The sequence below is a fragment of the Spodoptera frugiperda genome, chromosome 28, assembly GCF_023101765.2.
Source record: "Spodoptera frugiperda isolate SF20-4 chromosome 28, AGI-APGP_CSIRO_Sfru_2.0, whole genome shotgun sequence".
Taxonomy (NCBI): Eukaryota; Metazoa; Arthropoda; class Insecta; order Lepidoptera; family Noctuidae; genus Spodoptera; species Spodoptera frugiperda.
Window position 1 is genome coordinate 2,443,315 of NC_064239.1, and position 24,332 is coordinate 2,467,646.

A 24,332-nucleotide genomic window follows, 5' to 3' on the forward strand; every position below is an offset into this window, starting at 1 on the left:
GTTTTATACTATCTACTGTAGTTTTTCATAATTATCATACTTTTTCTAATATTACACACTCGATACTTTTCTTGGTTACTTCTGGTTACTTTTTTATCGAATGTGCCAGTTTCGATAGTGTTCTATGACAAAAAATTTTAATCTACTATCGAATGTGCCCGTTTCGATACTTTTCCACGACAAGTATCTCTAGTAAACTATTGAATGTGGTACTTTCGATTGTATTCATTGTTACATTGCTCAAGTCAAGGTAACATAAGACTAGTTTCGATATGAGATACCTTCCAACTATTTATTTATGTCAAGCTTTTACTGCTATTTTTTCTGGGGAATTAGTGACAAATGAAGAAAATCAATCAAATATTGTTAATCAAGCAATTTCTATTAAAAAATAAAGAACTTATTTTTAAACGTAATAATTGCACGGTTTTGCACTAAAGTTGAATCGAACTTCTGCCGCTCCCACCTCTCTTGGGGCCTAACGGGACGCTGGCACACACCGCGGTAGAGAAAACAAACCTGTTTGCTTCTCTATTTGCGGAATCTTCACGTCTTGATACTGGTGGCGCTTTGCCTCCTTCTCTCCATAGAGTTTGCGAGACGAATATGTCAAAAATTCGCATCCGATAGAAGGAGGTATATAAGACGTTGCGTAATCTTGATGTGAACAAGGCCAGTGGACCCGACGGAATCTCAGCCGTGGTTTTAAAAACCTGTGCGCCTGAGACTGGTCAAGTGCCGGTTGCATGGAAGCAGGCCAACGTGCAGCCTGTGCCCAAAAAAGGTAGTCGTGCCGACCCTAACAATTACCGACCAATCTCAGTCACGTCGGAACGTGTACTTAACAACAGGCTCCTGGCATACCTTGAAGGTAACGACCTCCTCAGCGATCAGCAGTATGGGTTTCGCCGCAACCGATCCACAGAAGGTCCCCTTCTTGCGTATGCCACCCACATTTGGAGCGAGGCCATCGAGAAGCACGGGGAGGCATGAGCGGTCTCACTCGATATGTCGAAGGCCTTTGACAGGGTTTGGCACGACAGCCTTATCGGCAAGCTTCCTGCATATGGACTTCCCGCTGATCTGTGCAGATGGATTGCTGACTTCCTTAGGGGTCGGTCAATCCGAGTAGTCATTGATGGCTGCTCGTCTAAACAATTTAGCATCAACGCCGGAGTCCTCAGGGGACAGTACTTTCAGCAACGCTCTTTTTGCTGCATATCAACGACGAATTTGGGTATGCAGATGACAGCACAGTTGTTGAAAGGTATGTGTCCGATGCGCGGACTAGCGGAACACAGATCCAGTCTCTAAGAGAATCCATGGTCGAATGTTTGAACTCCTCCTTGAAGGTGGTCTTCGATTGGGGTGACGCCAACTTGGTCAAGTTCAACGCTACCAAAACCCAGGCGTGTCTATTCTCTGCCAAACGGAGCCAATTTCCGAGATGTATTCGTTCCAATATCGGATCATCTTGAGCTTCTGAGCGTAACTCTATCGCCTACCCTAAACTTCGGCTCGTATACAAGGTGTAACAAAATACCCATATACATCAAGAAGCCCTGATGAATACAGGTTGAATAGAATCTCTAGACAAAGTTTCAGCAAAAAATATGTTTAAAAAAAATTAGTACCAAATACTTGGTATCGCATAGTTCTTGATTTCAAATCATACAAACGTGTCACAACCCTGCAGGGATCACTCACTAATATTACGAAACATTTTTTCTGTCAATCTGATCACCTAGTACCTGTCTACCTAATTTTGATTCGCGCGTCGGCGCGATTGGAAAAAATTCATAACATGGTACCATGAAAACATGAGTTTAAAAACCCTTCCCGTATCGTTTGTTATGTTATCTAGAGACCGTGCAATTGATATGTATACCCCCTTTTGTTACACGTTGTATAAAGTCGAAGGCGCATCTGGCTGGTAAGAAGTTGGGCATCCTCTGGAGGGTGAGACGGTATTTCACATCGGAACAGCTACTGAGCCTGTACCAAGCGCAGGTTCGGTCTTGTATGGAGTACTGTTCTCACCTTTGGGACGGCTCGGCTAAATACCAGCTCGATGCGCCAGAACAAATCGAAAGGCGTGCCAAGAAACTCATCAACGATGATGCGCTTGTGGAGGCCCGGCTTCAAAGCCTCGAACACAGGCGTAAGGTTGCAAGCCTTTCCGTTTATTACCGGATACATTTCGGAGAGTGTGCGGGGGAATTGCACAACTTGATTCCCCCTAGTCCTTTTCATCATCGAACCACAAGACAATCGGCGAGGCGTCACCGCTTCATGGTAGATATCCCACCCACTCGCACGAAGCGCTTCGCTTCAAACTTCCTTGTGCGAACTGCTAGGGAGTGGAACTCCTTGCCGGAGTCTGTGTTTCCTGATGGGTATAACCTGGGTGTCTTCAAGGCCCGAGTGAATAGGTTGCTTATGGGCAGACGTGCTCCACCGTAGGCCGCATCATCACTTACCATCAGGTGAGATAGCGGCCAAACGTCTACCCATCAAATGTAAAAAAAGGTTTGGTTTGTTGGACAATAAAAATCTTGGACAGATTTAGGAGATGGAACGATTTCAGAATCGTTATACAGAAAATCCCCGTCAACCGCATCAGTTTCTTTGTAAATATCATTTAAATATTTCCACTCTTCGTCGGTGAATTGACATCGCACAGGAGATGCTGAAAATCCAAGACAAACATATTATATCTATCGAAATTGTAGGACAGTCTATTACTTTGCCGTAGTAAAGTATCGAAAGTGGTACATTCGATGTGTTCATAGCAGAGAAAAGTATCGAATGTGTCACTTTCGATAAATTGCTCAGTACAAATATCAAGGAATACTATCGAATGTGGTAGATTCGACAGTACAAATTTGCTCTTTGTACTAGAACAGTATCGAATCTACCACTTTCGATAGTATATTATATTTACCATGTGTATACCTCTCCTATTCATTTTGAATTAAAAGTAAAAAAAAACACTAACGTAATCCTAACCTCAAAATACACGTGCGTCCTCACTCACATTTCGGGGAACACTGACGAAACAGGCAGTTTCGTGTCTCGCTCGCGCAACGCTAACCGCGTATATCATCGAAAACGGCAGGTTCGATGTTTTAATGTGTTCATTTTATGCAGTTACGATTCTGTTCGATTGAAAAATAGTTGTAGGTATACAATTGGAACATAATTTATATATATAATAATAGATCTTTATCTCCACATACTATTAGTGCAATAAAATGAAAATGGCTTTTTTGCAGTTTCGATAGTTTACGTAGGGGCCGTCGAAACGTATTAAGAATGATTTATGTGCGTAAATCGTATTAAATCCGCTCTATACAAACATTTATCAATATAGACTTCCATTTGCAATTCATTATATACCTACTTATAGGCAGCATACTCCAATGCCGTATTTACTAGGACTTGGTTACTATTTCTAGAAATACCTATAAAATAATTACGACTGACTCGTGTAAATATTTGACGAGGTAGGTACTCGACTAGACTCTAATATGAGTCCCTAGCATGGCTTGAAACTAGTCGAGTTCCTCGTAATTTAGTATGTCTGACGACAGTTCTGATAAAATCTATAAAATGCTTTAGGTAAATAAATATTTGTTTTGGTATAACTTACCTACTTATCCTACTAATATTATAAATGTGAAAGTTTGTTACTCCTTTACGCAAAAACTGTTAAAGGGGTCGGGATGAAATTTGGAACAGGGGTAGATTACGGTTTGAAATAACACATAGGCTACTTTTTACCATGACAACGGTGGTGAAACTGGCAAAAGCTAGTATCGGATAATTTTGTACTAATACTTCTACTAATTAAGATTATGACCGTGGCCCGACATCTTAGGTTCGATTGGGCAAAATAATATTCAATTTTCCAGTAAGACACACAGCAAGCAACCATATCCTAAACTTTCAAATTTATTTCAAAAACTTTACCTCATACGGAAATAGAATAGACCTTGACAATATTACCAGAACCTAAGGTCGCAAAATATATTTTTATGGTACCTTTATCCTGCGAATAACTTTTATCGTATGATTAATAGCTTGATCTTGGTATCAAATAATTTAAGGTTACATAACAAAATAACGATTTTAATAACCTTGATTTCATAAAATATAACTATAAAACTCTATGAGGTGAGTACGTATCAGTTCTCGACAACTTTTAAAGTTTCCGTCTTTAGTATTTTTTTAATCTATGCTAATAATATTATGTAACTAGAGGTCGCCCGGTGTTCGTCATTTGACCGCATTTGTCAAACTCCTTGGAGGTAGATATTTATTTTTTTATTAATTTGACATTTGGGTTAGGTATCTTAATGTCAAACAACGCTTGCAGAAGTTGCTTAGGAAGGATGGGTCCACTTATCCAAAGTCTAAAGGTTCATTATAACGTGGAAAGCTTGTTTTTTAATCTTTTTCATTCTGCATAAAAGAAGTGTGAAACTGTGAATGATGGTTGTTTGAGGTAAGCGTCGCACGCATCGTACGCATTCCGTAGGCAATGCTGATGATGCGGTGCGTACGATGCGGATCAGTGGACGCAGTTTATGAGTTTATATAGAAGTCAAACTAAAATAATAATTCGAATAGTGACTTAAATACCTCATATTTTGCCATAAAGAACAAGAACTTGCGTAAGTTTGATTGTCCAATTACTAAATTAATTGATTTATTCCTATATAATACAAAATACACATGGAATATTAAAAACCTGAAGAACAAAGAACAGTTTAAAATCATATCAATCAAAAGCCCATAACTTCGTCCTATTCTGTAATTAATAGAAAATATAATGTGGCTTTTACCACTAAATGCAATAGCAATAAAAACGAAAACGTTAGCTACAGTAATCATGGCGTATAATTATAGTAAGCGTAAAAACAGTTCCTATATCAATTAACTTTTATTAAGATTGCATAATGTCTAATGGGGGAGAGCACCATGTTTTATTACGACTACAACTACCTATAACAACACGTACAACTCGTCTAATGGAAAGACAGCGACCATAAAAAGCTTCTAATACCAACAGCAAGCAAAAATGTTCACTATTTACATATATATGTCCATATTATTCATTCATTGTAAGAGTGAACTCAATTTCCATCATGCGGATCAATCACCAAATGTAAGTTTACTGAATTGTATTACTGACATTATAAGCAAATACTTTTCCGAGAAAACATTAACTTACGTCGACATGAATTCAGACGACGACCACATTCTGAAAACAATCCACTCATCAGCTGTTACACCGATTGTACATCGAGACACTTCAAAATGGTCATCGTTCAGACACCAAGGATATCTCATCAATGCAAAAACTACGGCAGAAGTCACAGTATTATTTCAAAATCTTAGCAAAGAACGAACATGGAACCCTCACACACGCTTCTTAGTTGTAATCAGCTTATTAAAGGAAGCAGAAGTGAATAAAGTTTTTGATGTGCTGTTAAAAACACACGTTATCAACGTTCTTGTGGTGAACGGTACTGACGACGCACATCTGTACACCTACAACCCATACGACAACTTCGCCTGCGGGAAGTATTACAAGGACATCATAAGCTATGGAGTATGTCTGCAGGCGACGAACAATCTCTACCCAAACAAACTCGTGACCGGCCTGAGAAACTGCACCTTTCGCGCCAGTGTTCCGCATCGAATTCCTTTTGCTGTTGATCCATTACAACCAGATGAGGACAAAATAATGACAATAGGAATTGAACAACGGATATTAAAAGTAATTGAAGAAAAAGAACATTTCAAAGTCAATTACACTTACGACTATGATACAATTAAATATAGTAAAATAGATGAAAATTTCAGTATAATAGGACCATTGTTGAAGTTGCAAAATAATGAAACAGATGTCATGTTTGGTGCAACATTGCTGACAGATCTTCGAGCTGATAAATTTACATACATGCACGGACATCTCGATAACTATGATGATTTACGGTTCATTGTACGGTTAGCTTCAGGTGTTCCCACGTGGAAATATGTTTATTTGGAATTCAGTCCTACAGTATGGAGCTTGCTATTGTTAGTATTCCTGTCGTACTCGACAGTAGTGATCGTGCTGCTTCGGTCTGAAGACAAAACGAACATCATATTGAATTTGTACGGTACTTTGGTGTCTCAAAGCCTTAAAATGCCTGAGAGACTACTCATGAAGCACATTTTTATTATCTGGGTGTGGTTTGCGTTTTTGATGAACAGCATTTACCAATCCAGCTTAACGGGTATGACCGGACACCCTGTAAGAGAGCATCAGGTTACCAATCACTTGGAGTTTGTCCAGTACAATTTTAAGGGCTGTCTCATCCCAGGTATAGTTGAATTTTTAAAGCCAGCTTTCAACACATCAGAGTTTTCAGTAATCGTAACATGCCAAAATCCTAAGCATGCGTTGGAAATGATTGCTTCAACGTCACAAATGTACAGTTTTTCAATGAAATCTACGCTTTTGTATGAACAGAGTACCTTTTACGATAAATATGGCCACCCTTCAATATATCGTTTTAAATATCAATTGACGCAATTCGTCTATGCAATGTATTTCCAGAAAGGATTTCCATTTGCTGATAAAATACGTCAAAAGATGCTATACCTGAACGATGCTGGGGTTATTAGGAAAATGGTATATGATATACAAGATGCTTCGAGGAACAAAATGAGATTCCATGACAAGGAATTTGAGTCCCTATTTGTCCTGCCTTGGGTTCTTTATTTCGTGGGATGTGGTACAGCGAGTATCGTTTTCACTTATGAGATTATTTCGAGTCGTTACAGAGGCTATAAATGCCGACAAACTTCTAAACGCATAGATTTTTAAGAAAGCTGACTTGATATAAGATGATGGACTTGGCGTGATAGAAGAAAATGAAGGAAAACAACAAAAATAGAATATTGGTGATAATAAGTAACTTAGGGCAACGACTAACAAAAAATATGGTGAAATTATAATTATTGTCGCATATAAAAACTATCATAATTTGAGTGCCTTTCTATATGTCGTTTTACCTATAAGGTTATTTGTTTATCAGCCTTTTATTTATATGCAGAGTTAAAATTATTACACGAACTAAATTCACTTTTTAAGTTGCTGAATTTAATACTTAGAAATTTTGTAATGTAGATTGCTCTTGATATTTTGCTTGGTAGTCGTAATTGTAGTATATGATCATCACCTCGTTAGGTAGGCCTGCTTCTCTAGATTTAAAATAAATATTTGGTTGAATATTAATGTACTTATCAGAAGTATTAATTTACGAATACATATTGTTAATATGCATAGGTGTTTACCTATATCTACCTATCTATGTATATATTTTATTAAAATCCAATAAATAATAATTATAAAAAACAATCCTGTTACTTACTTTTGATCTCCTGCGCTTTACAACTCGCTAAGAGTATACTGCATTCTTAGTCAAACTCGTAAGATTTGTAAATTTCTATACAACTGTAATGACTCTCATTCACATTCATAGAACAACTGACTTAACATACCTCACGAGAAACGGAGCGTCTACGTTGTGAAACAGTAAAAATAAATTATACAAAAAATCATTACCACATTTCCCAAACGCAGAATCAGGCGAACGACAACTGCAAAGCAAACCTAGCCTTACCATAGCTCCAAGCGTACAATCCTACTTTCCACGAATAAGTTCAGAAAATTATAATGACTGATGGATCTCGCATGCAAAAACCACATAACGGACCTGAATGAAACAGAATTAGTCCAGAATGTCTGAAATGAAAAACGCTGGCAGTTAGCCTAGTTTGTAATAAAGATATCTAAACCTGTGATCTAAAAACCGACGAGCGATACTATCGAGGATCCATTATGATAAACGGTTTAATTACTACAGTTATAATGGAAAGTAACTTCGACTTAAATCTTTCAAAGACAACGTTAATCAATATCATAAATTACGCTAACAGAAATGCTGGTGGGATATATATTTTTATCATTTTTATACAGTAATTGTAAAAGCGAAAATATCATTGACTTAAAATATCAATCAAATCAAAATTTGCATACATGTGTAACAGATATAGTACAAAGGTACTATAGGTCGGATAGAGGTGTCCTAACATTCATTGACATCAAAACTGGTGACGAAATTCTAGAAGCAGTTCACTCTTCCATGACCACAACCATTGTATCCAGACAGATTGAATCACAGTCACTTTTCAGACACCAAGGTTATCTCATCACTGCGAAGACTGCGGCAGAATTCACGGAGTATTTCCAAAAACTGCTCGAGGAACCAACATGGAACCCGACCGCAAGGTTTTTGATTGTAATCGATTCACTGAAGGAAGAGGATCTAAAGAAAGTTTTTGATGTGCTGTTAAAAACACACGTTATCAACGTTCTTGTGGTGAACGGTACTGACGACGCACATCTGTACACCTACAACCCATACGACAACTTCGCCTGCGGGAAGTATTACAAGGACATCATAAGCTATGGAGTATGTCTGCAGGCGACAAACAATCTCTACCCAAACAAACTCGTGACTGGCCTGAGAAACTGCACCTTACGCGCTAATGTACCACATAGACCGCCATTTTCTGAAAACCCAGCTAAACTACCTGCAGGTGCACCAAAATCGCTTGGTATTGAACAATATTTGTTTATGGAATTGGGAAAAACAGAAGGTTTCAATGTAATTTTTAATTATGAATATGAAAATAAAGTATATAGCACAATAGGACCTACAATGAAAGTAAAAGGAACGATGTCTAAATTGCAGAACAACATAACTGATGTTATTTTCGGGAGCGTACCTTTAACGTCCAGTCGGTCTGATGCATTTGAAAGCTTGTACGGCCATATTGACTTCTGTGATGATTTACGATTCGTTGTGAAGAGCGCATCTTACATTCCTACTTGGAAATATGTTTATTTGGGATTCACTCCTTTGGTTTGGTGCTTGGTATTGTTAGTATTTCTGTCATACTGGATAATAGTGACCTTGATGCTCCGCGCTGAAGACAAAGTTGATGTTGTATTGAATTTATTAAGAGCCTTGCTCTCCCATAACCTAAAAATGCCCGATCGAGTGTCTGTAAAGTACATGTTGTTAATGTGGGTGTGGTTTTCGTATATAATATATAGCGCTTACCAAGCCAGCCTAGTAAGTATAATTGGGAAACCCATAAAAGAACGTCAAATTACCAATGAATTTGAATTAATAAAATATAATCTAAAACCTTGTATTGTTCCCAGATTTCTGGACTTCATATTTTCTGAAGTACATATAACTATTCCAAAAAATGAAGCATGTGTGAACACGGTTGAGAATTTAAAGAAAGTTTCCAACTCAAAGCATTTATATACACTAACAAAGAAAATTATATATGAATATCAAAAAGTCGATTTTTACGATGAATATGGACATTCCCGTATATTATACTTTGATAAACCGTACGCTAAGTTTATTTATGGTACATTTTTTTACAAAGGTTTTCCACTGACGGACAAAATGCGACAAAATGCAATTCGTTTGCGGGAATCGGGTTTGGTTCACAAAATGTTTCTAGATCGTTTCTACGCCAAGAAGATAAGATACAAATACCATGAAAAGAGATTTAAGACTAAATTCATTATACCTTGGCTTATTTATGGAATAGGATGCATATTAGCAACTATTGTTTTCACTTTTGAATTGTGGTTGGGAGGTAATAAAAATATGTTATCAAAGTAGTGAAGTAATTGTTTGTGCAATAAAAAGCTTAGTCCATACGGACAACTTATTTATCCAAATACGTGTGTTTCATTTGATAAAACCTGTAAGGTGTGTTTTCAAAATAAACTATTACTAAATTCAGTTATGTTTATTTTACTTTGATCAACACATTTTCAGTCGATAAATAATACATTTAATTTTAGGGTGGGCCCAGGATACTTCCTTGGGGTACTCCTAATGCAAAAATCAAGTTATAATTATTATATCTGGTATTTCATATAAAACATGAGCGTTATAAATAGCGTGAACATAACCATAAGCTACACACTATAAACACTAAACTGATGCCTCATTGGTCGAGTGGTTGCAATTGCGACTGCTGGACAAGGGGGCTCGGGTTCAGTTCCCGAGTTGGGCAAAGAATTACTGGGCTTTTTTCGGTTTTTAGAAAAAAATCTGAGTAGTAGTTACCACAGAGTCTGGAATTATACACTCCCGATTACATGGGACTTATAACACAAATAGTGAAAAGTCGCTGACATTGTACAGTGACAGTGGTATTATGTGCCTAAATGAGTACATCTGCCTACCTCTTTAGGGGATAAAAGGCGTGACGATACATATAAGCTTAACCATTACTTAACCATTACTTAAAACTCTGAATGATTTGATATCCGTAATCGAATAATATAAACGTAATAAAATGATATTCGTGTCTGTAAGTAGTCATGAAAATTAAACTTGATGAGGCTTTTAAAGACACACATACGCTGTCAAGCTGGGTACATTGTCAAAAACTTTTCCTTGACTTCAATCAAGACAATGACAAATTATACTAAATGGATTGTAATAAACGTTGTTGTATTCCATTTATAATTTGACATTATAACACACAAAGCAAATGCTACTCATCAATCTTCGTCCAATAAGCATTTATATCCTAAAATGTTGGTTGTTTACTTCATATTTTCTTTATTTTATTTCAATTCTCACAGTGAAAATAACTTCCATATTAAAACTCAAACACTAAATAGCAATATCTCAGCGTGCATAAATGACATTGCAGGGAAGTATTTTTCTGACAAGATAATCACGTTTGTTGATATGAGTTCAGGCGATGACAACATTTTGCAGACAATCCACTCTTCAGCTGTTACAACGATTGTATCTAAAGATACTGCAACGCAATCATCGTTCAGGCATCAAGGATATCTCATCACTGCGAAGACTACGAGAGAATTCACAGAGTATTTCCAAAACCTTCTTGAGGACCCAGGCTGGAACCCGACTGCACGGTTCTTAATCCTAATAAGCTTACTAAAGGAAGAGGATCTAAAGAAAGTTTTTGATGTGCTGTTAAAAACACACGTTATCAACGTTCTTGTGGTGAACGGTACTGACGACGCACATCTGTACACCTACAATCCGTACGACAACTTCGCCTGCGGGAAGTATTACAAGGACATCATAAGCTATGGAGTATGTCTGCAGGCGACGAACAATCTCTACCCAAACAAACTCGTGACCGGCTTGAGAAACTGCACCTTTCGCGCCAGTGTTCCACATCGAATTCCTTTTGGCATAGATCCATCACAACCCGATGTCGACAAACGGTTAAAATTAGGGATTGAACAATATTTGTTCAAATTATTAGGAGAAACAGAACACTTCGAAGTAAATTTTACTTACGGCGTTGATAATACTTATTCTCCAATAAATGGCAAGATGAAAGCCTCAGGACCATTGGCGAAACTTCAGAATAATGAATCTGATGTCATGTTGGGTTGTGTTGTATTATCAGAAGTTCGAGGTGATGTATTTACGTATCTGCACGGATATCTTGACTACCATGATGATTTACGGTTCTTTGTAAAACATGCACCCAATGTACCTACGTGGAAATATGTTTATTTGGAATTTAGTCCCACAGTTTGGTGTATGCTATTGTTGGTATTCTTCTTATACTCGACAGTAGTTATCCTGCTGTTCCGTGCTGAAGACAAAATTGAGGTTATATTGAATTTGTTAGGTACATTACTATCTCATAGTCTAAAGATACCTGACCGAATGTCCGTGCAGTGCTTTTTGATAATCTGGGTGTGGTTTGCGTATTTGGTGAACAGCGTTTATCAGTCCAGCCTAGTGAGCATGACCCAGCACCCACCAAAACAGTACCAAATAAGTAACGAATATGATATTATTGAATATAACTTAACACCTTGCGTGGTTCCCAGTGTATTTGACACTTATAAATGTAAAACTTGGGTGCCAAATGCAAATGATAATAAATGTCTGAATCCAGTACTTAATTTAAAAAAAGTTGCGAATTCTAGTAATTTATTTACGCTTACACAAAAATCTTTCTTTCAATATTACAAGAAATTTTTGTGTGACAAGTATGGTGAGCCTCAAGTTTATTACTTCAGTAAACCATACAATAAATATATTTATGCTACATTTTTCTACAAAGGCTTTCCGCTAACAGACAGAATGCGATGTAATGCGATTCGTTTGCGAGAAACTGGTTTACTAGAAAAAGTAACGAGAAACCATTTTTACCTCCAGGAGATCAAATACAAATTCCATGAGAAGGGATTTGAGCCATTATTTGTGATACCATGGTTTATTCATTTTGTAGGGTGTGTTTTGTCAACTATTGTGTTTATATTTGAATTACTGTCTTCAGTTCATTACTCAAATAGATTAAGAAGGCTTTTTTGTAGACAAACAGATAAAAATAAATAAGAATTCATTCCAATAAACCACAGTGACTTTTATTGATAAGGATTTTTTTTAACTTTTTGTTTTCTTATAAAATGATATGAATACATTTTTAATAGAAAATACAGTAGAACTCCAATTATCCGAATTAATGGGGACCGGGACCCATTCGGATAATCAAATATTCGGATAATCGGATTTTTTTAAAAAAAATTGCCATTGAAGAGAATAAAAGCTACGTTTTGATATTGCACTATTTATTTATTCAATTAAATTTCGGGGGAAGTCAGTGTAGGCACAACGGCAAGTTAAGACAAGTCAAGTCAAGACTTGACGCGCAAACACCGGCTTCGGGGGGAGAATAATAGCGCACTTAGACTTTTTTGGACAATTTTTGTGATTCGGATAATCGGCGATTCGGATAGTCAGAGTTCGGATAATGAAGTTCTACTGTATTTTGTTTCATTTTAATTACGGTTAAAGAATTTATAAGTTTTATGTAGACTACACATTCTTTTTTAGGGTGGGTTTCGAATTCATATCAAATTTTAGGTTGATCTCCCGGCCACACAACAATACGTGCAGTTTAGTCTAATTTAAACAAAGGCAACATGAAAAAATATAGTTGGACCCATGATACCTCCTTGAGGTAATCCCTCAGTTTTCATAGGTTCCAGATAAATACAATATTTTATTGTTATGGTACTTTATGAAAAATTCATTTGGGTTTATTAATTTCATAAAATTTCCTTGCTATGTTTTATATTAAGTAACCTAGTAAGAAATTTTATCACAACCTCTCGAAAGCTTGTGCTAAGTCAATGAAAGTTAGCAAACAAAAATTAATTTATGTAATTTCGTTGAAACATATTTAACCAATAATTGTGTATTTAGTAACATTCATGTATACTGGACTAAATTGACGAAAAACCTTAATGATGTTTTAATACATTTTATTCCATCGAGAAATTTATAGCAAGTTATATTATTATATTAATACTGTGACAATAAATAATCATTACTATAAACTTTCCATTAATGTCCGATTCATTAACAAAGATATAAATCTAAATAATCAGAAACTAATAAAGACGTTACAAAAATCTTTAATGACTTCCTAAATCGGATATTTGACGCATATCTTTATACCACAATTAACTTTATGGAAAATGCTTTCAATATTTACTTATTTTTCTCTGTGTTATACTCTGTTAAAGTGAAAGCGATAAATAAACTTCAAAGATCCAACATCAAACCAAAGTTCCTTGCTATTGCAATGTATACGAAAAATAATCACAAAACATTTTTCTGAAAATGCGTTAACATTTATTGGCATAAATTGAAAGGAAAACAAAATTCTAAAACCAATCCACTCGTCAGCTGTCGCATCGATCGTATCTAAAGATACTGCATTGTTCAGACATCAAGGATATCTCATCAGTCATTGTTCAGACATCAAGGATATCTCATCAGTGCAAAGACTACAGGAGAATTCACAGAGTACCTATTTCCAAAACCTTCTTAAAGACCCAGTCTGGAATTTTCTTCAACTTAGATTAAAATCAAGATAACGACTAATAATAATACACTAAATGGATTGTAATAAACGTTTTTCTAATTCATAGCAAATACATAATACTCATTAATCTTCGTCCAATGAGTATTTATATCCTAAAATGTTGGTTGTTTACTTCATATTTTCTTTATTTTATTTTAATTCTCACAGTGAAAATAACTTTCATATTAAAATTAAAACGCTAAACAGCAATCTCTCAGAGTGCATAAGTGACATTGCAGGAAAGTATTTTTCTGACAAGATAATTACATTTGTTGATATGAGTTCAGGCGATGACACCATTTTGCAAACAATCCACTCTTCAGCTGTTACATCGATTGTATTTAAAGATACTGCAACGCAATCATCGTTCAGACATCAAGCATATCTCATCACTGCGAAGACTACAGGAAAATTAACAGAGTATTTCCAAAACCTTCTTGAGGACCCAGGTTGGAACCCGACTGCACGGTTCTTAATCCTAATAAGCTTACTAAAGGAAGAGGATCTAAAGAAAGTTTTTGATGTGCTGTTAAAACACACGTTATCAAGGTTCTTGTGGTGAACGGTACTGACGACGCACATCTGTACACCTACAACCCATACGACAACTTCGCCTGCGGGAAGTATTACAAGGACATCATAAGCTATGGAGTATGTCTGCAGGCGACAAACAATCTCTACCCAAACAAACTCGTGACCGGCTTCAGAAACTGCACACTGCTCGCCACTGTTTCACATAGAATACCGTTTTCCATAAATCCATCACTAATTTCTGTAAATGAACGATTAAAATTAGGTATTGAACAAAATTTATTTCAAATACTAGCGAAGACAGAACAATTCCAAGTCCAGTATAGTTACAAGTACGACAATAGTAAATTTAGCACAATCAATTCTAATATGAAAGTAACAGGACCAATGGCAAAACTCCAAAATAATGAAACTGATGTAATATTTGGTAGCACTTTGCTTACATCCAGTCGAGCAGATGCATTCACATATTTACACGGGTACTTTGATTTTGAAGATGAATTACGGTTTTTTGTAAAGAGAGCTTCTCAGGAACCCATGTGGAAATATGTTTACTTGGAATTCAGTCCTACAGTGTGGTGTATGTTATTGTTAGTATTCCTGTTATACTCGACAGTAGTGATCTTGCTGCTTCGGGCAGAAGACAGAACTGATGTCATGTTGAATTTGTTCGGTAATTTACTCTCTCATAGCCTTAGAATGCCTGATCGAGTATATGTAAAATGCATCTTAATAATGTGGGTATATTTTTCAAACGTAATGAATAACATTTACCAATCTAGCTTAGTGAGTATGACTGGGAAACCAGTACAAGAGCATCAGATTACCAACGAACAGGAATTGGCTGAATATAACCTTAAACTCTGCATTTTCCCTGGAATGGTCGGTTACATAAATGATGAAGAAAAAGCTTCATACTCCAAAGATTACATAACTTGTCCAGATCCGATCCAAACGTTGTTAAAGGTAGCTGACTCTAAGAAACTATTTACACTCTCTCAACAATCGGTTTATGTTTTTAACAAAAAACACTACTTTGATGAATATGGTAATCCCACTTTATTTTACTTCGATAAACCATACGGTAAGTTTATATTTAGCATGTTTTTCTTCAAAGGCTTTCCTCTTACTGACAGAATGCAGGTAAATGCGATTAGATTAAAAGATTCAGGTTTAGTTCAAAAAAGTTTACGTGATCATCTTCGTATTCAGGAGATTCAGTACAAATTCCATGACAAACCGTTTGAAGCTAGACTTGTTATACCTTGGTTCATTTATATCACAGGGTGTATAACAGCTGTTATAGCATTTATATTTGAAATATGTTTTATACGGTGTAAAGAATATTTTTGTAAAATATTAAGTAAAATTTAATGAAGGCTCCACCGATACAAATAATAATTATCACTTCAGTCCCTGATGCTGTCAATCATCCAGCCTTATTAACCATTATGTACCAAAACTTGCAATTAACGTCGCACCTCTTCTATAAAAATACTTCTGAAGTATGATTGATGATAAACTGAAGCTTCCATTGTATCAAACGTAAGAAAAAATATACGAGGTTTCAGTTTCACTCGGCAAAATGTGGATCATGTACTTGTTTGTGTGTCTGCTGTTCTGCAGAGGGAACTGTTACAATATACAAATTCCTACACCATTGTACAACGAAAAAATCATTCAATGTGTAAGAGACATGGTCAGAGAACATTATGCAGAATTAAAAGTGATCACATACTCTGGTCGTGGAGCTGGAGATGAGCAAATCTTGAAAACTATCAACAACGCTGGAACTGTAACGTTGCTCTCAAGAAAACCAACGAAGAAAAGTATAATACCACACCAAGTCTATCTGATCTCGAGCAAAACTGCGTATTACATCGCCAATTACTTTCCCCAGGTAACAAAAGAATTTTCGTGGAATCCATTAGCCTTATTTTTGATCATCATGAGAGATCTTAAGAAAAGTGATTTGAGAATAATATTTGATACTTTTCTGAAGCTGCACGCACGCCATGTTATAGTTATGAATGCCACTGACGACGCTCATTTGTTCGGTTACAACCCTTTCGATAACTATGCTTGTGGTAAACGATACGATAACATCATCGACTATGGGAAATGTTCAAACTCGTTCTTCTATGATCTTTACCCAGAAAATATTGTTACTCAGCTACGAAACTGTACATTCGATGTGGTTATAACTCAATGGCCACCATACACAATACTTACTACTAACGACACAAACATGGCATCTCCTCTTAGGAATGGAGTAGAGCCTTACATATTTCAATTAATCGGGCGTATACTAGAATTCGACATTAATATCATAAATGATTATGCGGCTGTTGAAGAAGTTCCATCGGTATCTACAGAGATGGAAGCAGTTGGGTCGTTGAAAAAGGTGCAAGACAATGAAGCTGATGCAGTACTGGGAGGCCTGTTGCTGACACCGTCTCGAGCATTGGCATTCTCCTTTGTATACGGCCATCTTGCTTATACAGATGAGATACGATTTGTAGTAAAACGAGCTTCTCATGTACCTCCATGGAAGAATATTTATTTAGAATTTGAAACAAATGTTTGGATTCTGCTACTGGTATCTCTTATAATCTACTCTATATTAGTAATTATATTACTGCGCACAGAAGACAAAAGCGACGTTGTGTTAACGCTTTACAGCAATCTCTTGCTGCATGGGCATACTATCAGTAGCAGATGGTCTGTGAAGTGTGTGCTCATACTATGGATGTGGTTCGCGTATTTGATGAACTCCTTCTACCAGTCAGGTCTTGTGAGTCTGACTACAAACCCAGCCAGTGAATATCAGATCAGCAATGAAGAAGATATCGCTCGTCATGGGCTAAAACCGTGCTTTAGTTCAGTAATGGAGAAATACTACATAGAGTCTGTGCAATCGGATGATAACTACAAGAGAATTGAGGGCTGTGTGGGATTAGTAGAAAGTATAACGACTGTAATAAAATCAAATGATCTGTATTCTATGATGTTGAATGGACAATATGATTACAATGAAGAGCTATTTCTGGACGATTATGGTAATACATTGGTTATGTTACTGGCGAAGCCTTATTCTAAGGTGATGTACTCTATATTCCTGTATAAAGGGTTCCCTATGATACATCAGCTGCATCACACGTCCCTTCGTCTCAGAGAACTGGGATTGGTGGATAAAGTCATCGATGATATGAACTACCTTCAAGACTTGAAACAGCATTTTATAAAGGAAGATTTCCAAGTACGTTTTGCTATTCCATGGAGGATCTATATTTTTGGTTGCTCGATGGCTACAATCACATTCGTTATTGAATTGAATATGCCTAGGAACCAATTGTTTGTACAGTAACTGCGTACATAATAATTTCAATCTTAAACCTTGATTGAAGGATTTGAATTGTGGAAGCTTTTGTATGTATACTAATTTATTCCTATTTTTTTTAAACGCTGTCCCACGTACTGTGACTACTTATTTTTTTTGTGAATTAATTAGTTAGGTATAGGTAAATAAAATAAAATGGCGAATGAGTGAAAATATGCTTCGACATTAACATCCTCAAACGACATATAGCCAGGAGCAAAAATGACATTTTTTTTTTATTGTACTGTCACAGCTAATGAGGTAACTATGTCATCGACTGATGGATATCCGCAATGACATGTAACTATGAAATAAATCAAAAATAATAATGACACGCCCAGTTCCCTAATTGACACTAAAATTGTCGTATAATAGCATGCCACACCATGAACATAAATATATTAGAGAGAATTACTTGCAATGATCATTTATCATACTTTTCCATACTTAAAAGTATGACCCTTATTGATGGAAACTTTTGGGCGATAACAGCGCCGTCGTGGCAAAATTTGGAGTTAAATTTCAAATTATTGAAAGATGGAACACTTTCTACCAATCGTTTTAAAATTAAATTATTTCTGGTAGATATTTATGCCTATCTATAAAATAAAAATTAATCGATAAATGTGTTGCTATGCACTAATATCGAGAACAGCTGAACCGATTTAGCTAATTATATTTTTGTTAGGTTTGTTATTGTTAAGAAAATTTTAGATTCTTATTTAAGAACAAGTAACACATAAGCAGGTCAAGCTAAATACAACCGTATAAAAAAATTACAAAGATGCACAAAGAAAATTAAATTTAGACACGAAACAAAGTTCACGGGGTCCGTATGTTATTCATAAAACTGTCTATGCATAAAATTAACTACTGCATTAAGTATAATGTAGATTTATTTTATAATTACCGTAACCCTTTCTACTTTATCTAATAACCTATGCACCTTGTTTTAAGTTAAATTGCAATAATAAATTAATAAAGAATTTCAAAGCAATCAGCCTTTTATTTTTTCCTTGTATAGAACACAAATAATTACAGAAAAAAAAGAATTCATAAATATTCATTGATTACTAGATAATTAATCAATTACGAAGCTTAAGCAAACAAAGAACTTACATAAAACGAAATAACACATCAAAATGTAATTTAATATTACCTTACCAACTAAATATTAATACTGTGACAATATAATAAAAATCAAATCTAAATTAGATTACTGCTCATTCTTATATCATATTTCAAACAGTAATCGAAGCTACACTACATTTGTAAAACGATACATCACTACTTCTAACGTTACAAGTATTTTTCTAAGTGAATCAATTATATACTTTATTTCTGAAGTACTAAGGGACAACCAGGATTTGGAGTCCACATTATTGACAAGTTCAAAAAAAAGAACAATTACGGATCGGCATAAGATCCTTCCTTTTTTCAAAATTAGGAACCTACCGTTCTCCGTATTTGGGATTTATAACTGATCAAAAGTGCATGTGTATTTGAGTCAAATGTGCATCTCTCATTAAACAAACTTTTAGGGAATGAAAAGCGTGATTTTATAACATATTCCACATTCACAGTTAATTAAAAAACTGCAAAGACTTGTCGTGCTAAACCAACTCAGTAAATGAAATACTAAAGTTATGCACGCTACATGGAAATGGTTTTAAATTATTCACAAACACGTCATAGTCACTAATTGAGGGAACATTGCATAAACTATTAAAAACGTTGACAGTAATATTTACGCTACAGAATGTTAGTGACATATTGTTTGTTCTTCATGTTGTACATTGGACAAAGCCAGATTATCCCTAAAGACCACATAAGAAATGAAGATTTGATCCATTGTGTAAGCACTATTTTAACCAAATACTTTATGGAACTATCAGAAATCAGCCACGTGAGCATGGAAACCGATGATGAAGAATTGCTAAAAGTAATTCACGCTAAGGAAATACTTTCTCTTGTTACTAGAACTCCGGATTACAAGTTAGAAACGGAGAATCGAGGGTATTTGATAACTTCAAAAAACGTTACCGTCTTCACAACGTATTTTGAGTACCTCATCATGGAATCTTATTGGAATCCTTACGCACGCTTCTTAATTATTATCGAATCTCTAGAAAACGATGAGCTTCGTGACATTTTCGATGTCTTTTTAAGATCTCATGCAAATAATATCTTAATTGTCAACGGTACGAATGACGCTCATCTCTACACCTACAACCCTTTTGATAACTACGCCTGTGGTAGATATTATACTGAGATCATCAGCCTCGGATTATGCTCTCAAACCTCGGAAAATTTATACCCAGAAAAACTAGTGACTGGACTAAAAAACTGCACATTCAGAGCATCTTTAGGACATCGACCTCCATTCACCATCAACCCACAAAAATCTGAAGATATTAAGACTATAATAGGCTCAGAAGAATACATATTTGAAGTTCTTAGTAAAAAGGCAGAATTTAACGTGATTTACAATTACAGTTATGATGCTAATCAATATTCCTCTGTCTTTCCTAATATGACAGCCAGCGGTCCCATGATAATGCTACAGAACAATGAAACTGATGTTATATTTGGTGGCATGATGATGGTCGTGTCAAGAGCTGAAGCGTTTACTTATCTTTGTGGATACCATGATTACAACGATGAGTTACAATTCGTTGTGAAGACAGCACCTCTTGTTCCCATTTGGAAGACTGTGTATACAGAATTCGATCCCACGGTGTGGATGTTGCTACTGCTCACATTTGTAGCGTACACTTTGATGATGGTATTTCTTCTCCAAGCTAAAGATAAAGGGCAAATCGCACTGGAACTGCTAGACAACTTGCTACAACACAGCCGCGATATAATTCGCACACGAATGATGGTGCTGAAGTGCATTCTCATTGTGTGGGTCTGGTTTGCTTACCTCATCAATACGTTTTATCAATCCAGTCTCGTCAGTCTTACCACAGACCCGAACAAGCAATATCAAGTAGCAAACGAAGATGACTTAATAAAATACGATTACCAACCTTGCTTTAGTATGAGTTTGAAGAAATTCTTATCAACTGAACTCGAAAATGCCCTGTTGAAGAAACATAGTTCATCTGCTTATGACAAGGTTGGTTGTAACACCACTCTTAACGCCATTATAACTGTCAGTAGAACTCAAAAATTGTATTCATTGATACCTAATTACGTGTTTTGGTATAACAAGCCCAAGTTGAACGATGAATGGGGCAATACTATGATTTACCGTTTTGACAAGCCGTATGCGAAGTTTCTGTTTGGTTTTTATTTTTATAAAGGGTTTCCCATTTCTCATGAACTAAGAATGAATGTGTTGCGGCTGAGAGAGAATGGGCTGGCGGACAAAAGCCTCAAGGACCATTATTATGCGGGATTCGTTAAACAAAGATTCGCCAAGAAGGAATTCCAAGTTCGCTTTTGTCTCCCTTGGTGCGTGTACGTAACCGGTTGTATTACTTCTAGCATTGCATTTTTGATTGAACATTTATATGTGCATTATAAGAAACGGCGCCGTTTCTGAAGTATTCAGTTTATTGGAGGAAGAATTAAGAGTTTATGGCGAAATTATGGAGGTTTATGTTGCTACTTCCAACTATAAATTGTTATTGTAAACCAACGCCTTAACATATTCCGTGCCAAATACAAAAATAAATCCAAACCAGTCTTCGATCGAAAGATTAACTTTAAAACTTTAGTAACAAAAGTTATATTGGAGTATATACTACACGTAGTTGTACTTACCTCTATCATATCAGCTCGGCAACCATAAGTATACCAGCAATCCACACAAGTGCTGGCCTTTCAAGCATTAAGCTGGACTGCAACAAATAAAATAACACTATTCAATCTAATAATTTTGTCGTAAAACAGAACATTTCCAATTGTCAACAAAATAATTGATGTAGATATCACATGTCAGTCATCTCAGGTATGTTAATGAGGCCAAATTACTGACTCCGTGTACATACATGGTTATACGGTATAATTACTGAGATATTTATAACACGATACAGATATCATAGAATAAATATCAATCTTCACAAGTATATCGAAAATCCATCAGATTCCAAAATGCGGGCCCTACACTTGGTTGTGTTATTCTTACACGCCGTAAATTGTCTAGAAATAGAAATCCCACAAAGGGTTTATACCGATAAACTATTAAAATGTTCTTTAGATATAATTAAAAAATATTTTGCAGAAACAAAAGTTATGACGTATGTCGGAAGTAAAGTGCACGATAAAGAACTTCTGCAAGCTATTCACGACATGAACTTGGTATCCATGGTCTCCAAGCGAGCGGATAGCAAGGTTCCCGTCCCTCATCAAGGGTATCTGATCTGTGCAAAGAACTTCACTCATTTCGTTGGACATTTCAGCAACATCATTAAAGAAGCCACGTGGAATCCGAATGCTCGATTTTTATTCATTGTCAGAGAACTAACTTACGAAAAACTTAAAACCATATTTGATATTACTTTGAAGTTGCATGTGAATGATGTTGTGGTCGTTAATTCCACAGACGATGCCGATCTTTACACCTACAATCCCTTCGATAATTATAACTGCGGAAAACGCTATGACGATATCATCAGCTATGGGAAGTGTTCAAAAGCAGACTCGATTAACTTATACCCAAATAAATTTGTCACAGGTTTGAGAAATTGTACATTTAGAGTGTGGACAACTCAGTGGCCTCCGTATACTATGGTCCCTGACGTCAATTCCACCGACCCTTTTCTACTTAAACACGGCGTCGAACCATACTTACTCAGCTTGATGGGAGAAATGTTAGGATTTGACTTAGATATAATTGGCCATAAGGATATTACGGATGACTTCCCCACCGTGTCTAAAGACATGGAGGCTATTGGTTCATTGAAAAGGATCCAAGACAATGAAGTAGATATTGTTGTTGGAGGCATGCTACTGGTACCGTCTCGAGCAGCAGCGTTCTTCTACGTTTATGGACACCAAGTTTACACGGATGAGATACGGTTTGTGGTAAGACGAGCGACAGAGGAGCCAGCATGGAAGAACGTATATCTGGAATTCAGTACAACCGTGTGGGTACTGCTACTACTAACACTCGTACTGTATTCAATCATTTTAATAATACTACTTCGCGCCGCGGATAAAGGTTACATCGTGTTGATCCTGTTGGACATTCTAGTGCTCCATGGCCGCAACATACGGAGTCGATGGATGGTGAAAATGGTGCTTTTATCATGGGTTTTATTCGCATACCTCGTGAACGTATTCTATCAGTCAAATCTCGTCAGTTTGACAACAAATCCAGTTCTGCAGTACCAGATTTCAAACGAAGAAGATATTTTCAAATATAATCTAAAACCTTGTTTGAGTTTGATAATGGGTAGATATTATATAGAATCTGTACAATCGGATAGAGAGTATGACATGGATAGTGGTTGCTATGGGTTAATGGAAAGTGTTGAAACGGTATCTAAGTCTGACAATCTATTCGCACTTCTTCTTTACGCTATCTACCAGTACTATGAAGACGATTATTTTGATGAGTATGGTGACCCTCGCGTTGTCACAGTATCCAAGCCTTACTCTAAAGTGATATACACCTTTTATTTGTATAAAGGGTTCCCATTGATACACGATCTATGTCAGAAGTGCCTTCAATTAAGGGAGAATGGCTTGGTGGATAAGGCGATGCGTGATTTAAACTTTCTTAAGAAAATAAAGCATACTTTCCGTCAGTCACAATTCCAACCTCGGTTTGCTGTTCCATGGATAGTTTATGTGTTTGGGTGTACTATCTCTATTGTCACATTTGCTATTGAGCTTTTGTCGAAATATTAAATGATGTATTTCTCAATTGATGAATTTATAAAGGTAACTATAGATACTCTCTACGAACGCTTGGGTGGATATCTACACTGATTTTGTCGTGTGTGTGAATTCATAAAACAAACTTAGCTCCTTAACTGTGTAGGACCTACTTGTTACTTAAGCATTGTGTGTATTTCCTTTAATTTAATTAAATAAATCATTTCTCTGTTAAACTATGTATTTTTGACTTGTATTTTTATTTCTGGTCAGTCACCATTACCAACACTAATCCTTGGTACCCGACCTGTGCAGGTATCTTTTTCTTTTAGGCAATTTCTCAACTTGCCTACATTGGTAGGTACTTAATTCTTAAACCACTGAAGGTTGTTCCAGTTTCACTGGCCGTTCACTTTAAATAAATAAATGTTTATTACACAAAATGATATATTTATATTCCTTTATTGTGTGGCTGTGTTGGGAAACCGTGTGGAAACGTGAGCTTCATAACGGACACGTAAAACATATTACCTGACAACTTTTTTGGAATGTTTTATTTATTAAC

The 24,332-nt window shown here is 36.1% G+C and overlaps 3 protein-coding genes across 3 annotated transcripts; all 3 read left to right on the forward strand.

The window, feature by feature from the left end:
• Positions 1 to 10,853: 10,853 nt before the first annotated feature.
• On the forward strand, positions 10,854 to 12,494 carry LOC126912644 (uncharacterized). The gene has a single exon (XM_050705697.1). The coding sequence runs from the start codon at positions 10,854 to 10,856 to the stop codon at positions 12,492 to 12,494; it is 1,641 nt and encodes a 546-aa protein (XP_050561654.1).
• Positions 12,495 to 16,255: 3,761 nt separating this feature from the next.
• On the forward strand, positions 16,256 to 17,926 carry LOC118265144 (uncharacterized). Its single transcript, XM_035577865.2, has one exon. It carries the CDS (start codon positions 16,256 to 16,258, stop codon positions 17,924 to 17,926), a length of 1,671 nt encoding a protein of 556 aa, XP_035433758.2.
• A 4,098-nt stretch (positions 17,927 to 22,024) lies between these two features.
• Positions 22,025 to 23,914, forward strand: LOC118265143 (uncharacterized). Its single transcript, XM_035577864.2, has one exon. It carries the CDS (start codon positions 22,040 to 22,042, stop codon positions 23,798 to 23,800), a length of 1,761 nt encoding a protein of 586 aa, XP_035433757.2. The 5' UTR covers positions 22,025 to 22,039; the 3' UTR covers positions 23,801 to 23,914.
• Positions 23,915 to 24,332: the final 418 nt, after the last annotated feature.

Coding starts and splice junctions, on each gene's coding strand:
- LOC126912644 (XM_050705697.1), top strand. CDS start 10,854: ATGAGTTCAGGCGATGACAACATTTTGCAGACAATCCACTCTTCAGCT.
- LOC118265144 (XM_035577865.2), top strand. CDS start 16,256: ATGGTCAGAGAACATTATGCAGAATTAAAAGTGATCACATACTCTGGT.
- LOC118265143 (XM_035577864.2), top strand. CDS start 22,040: ATGCGGGCCCTACACTTGGTTGTGTTATTCTTACACGCCGTAAATTGT.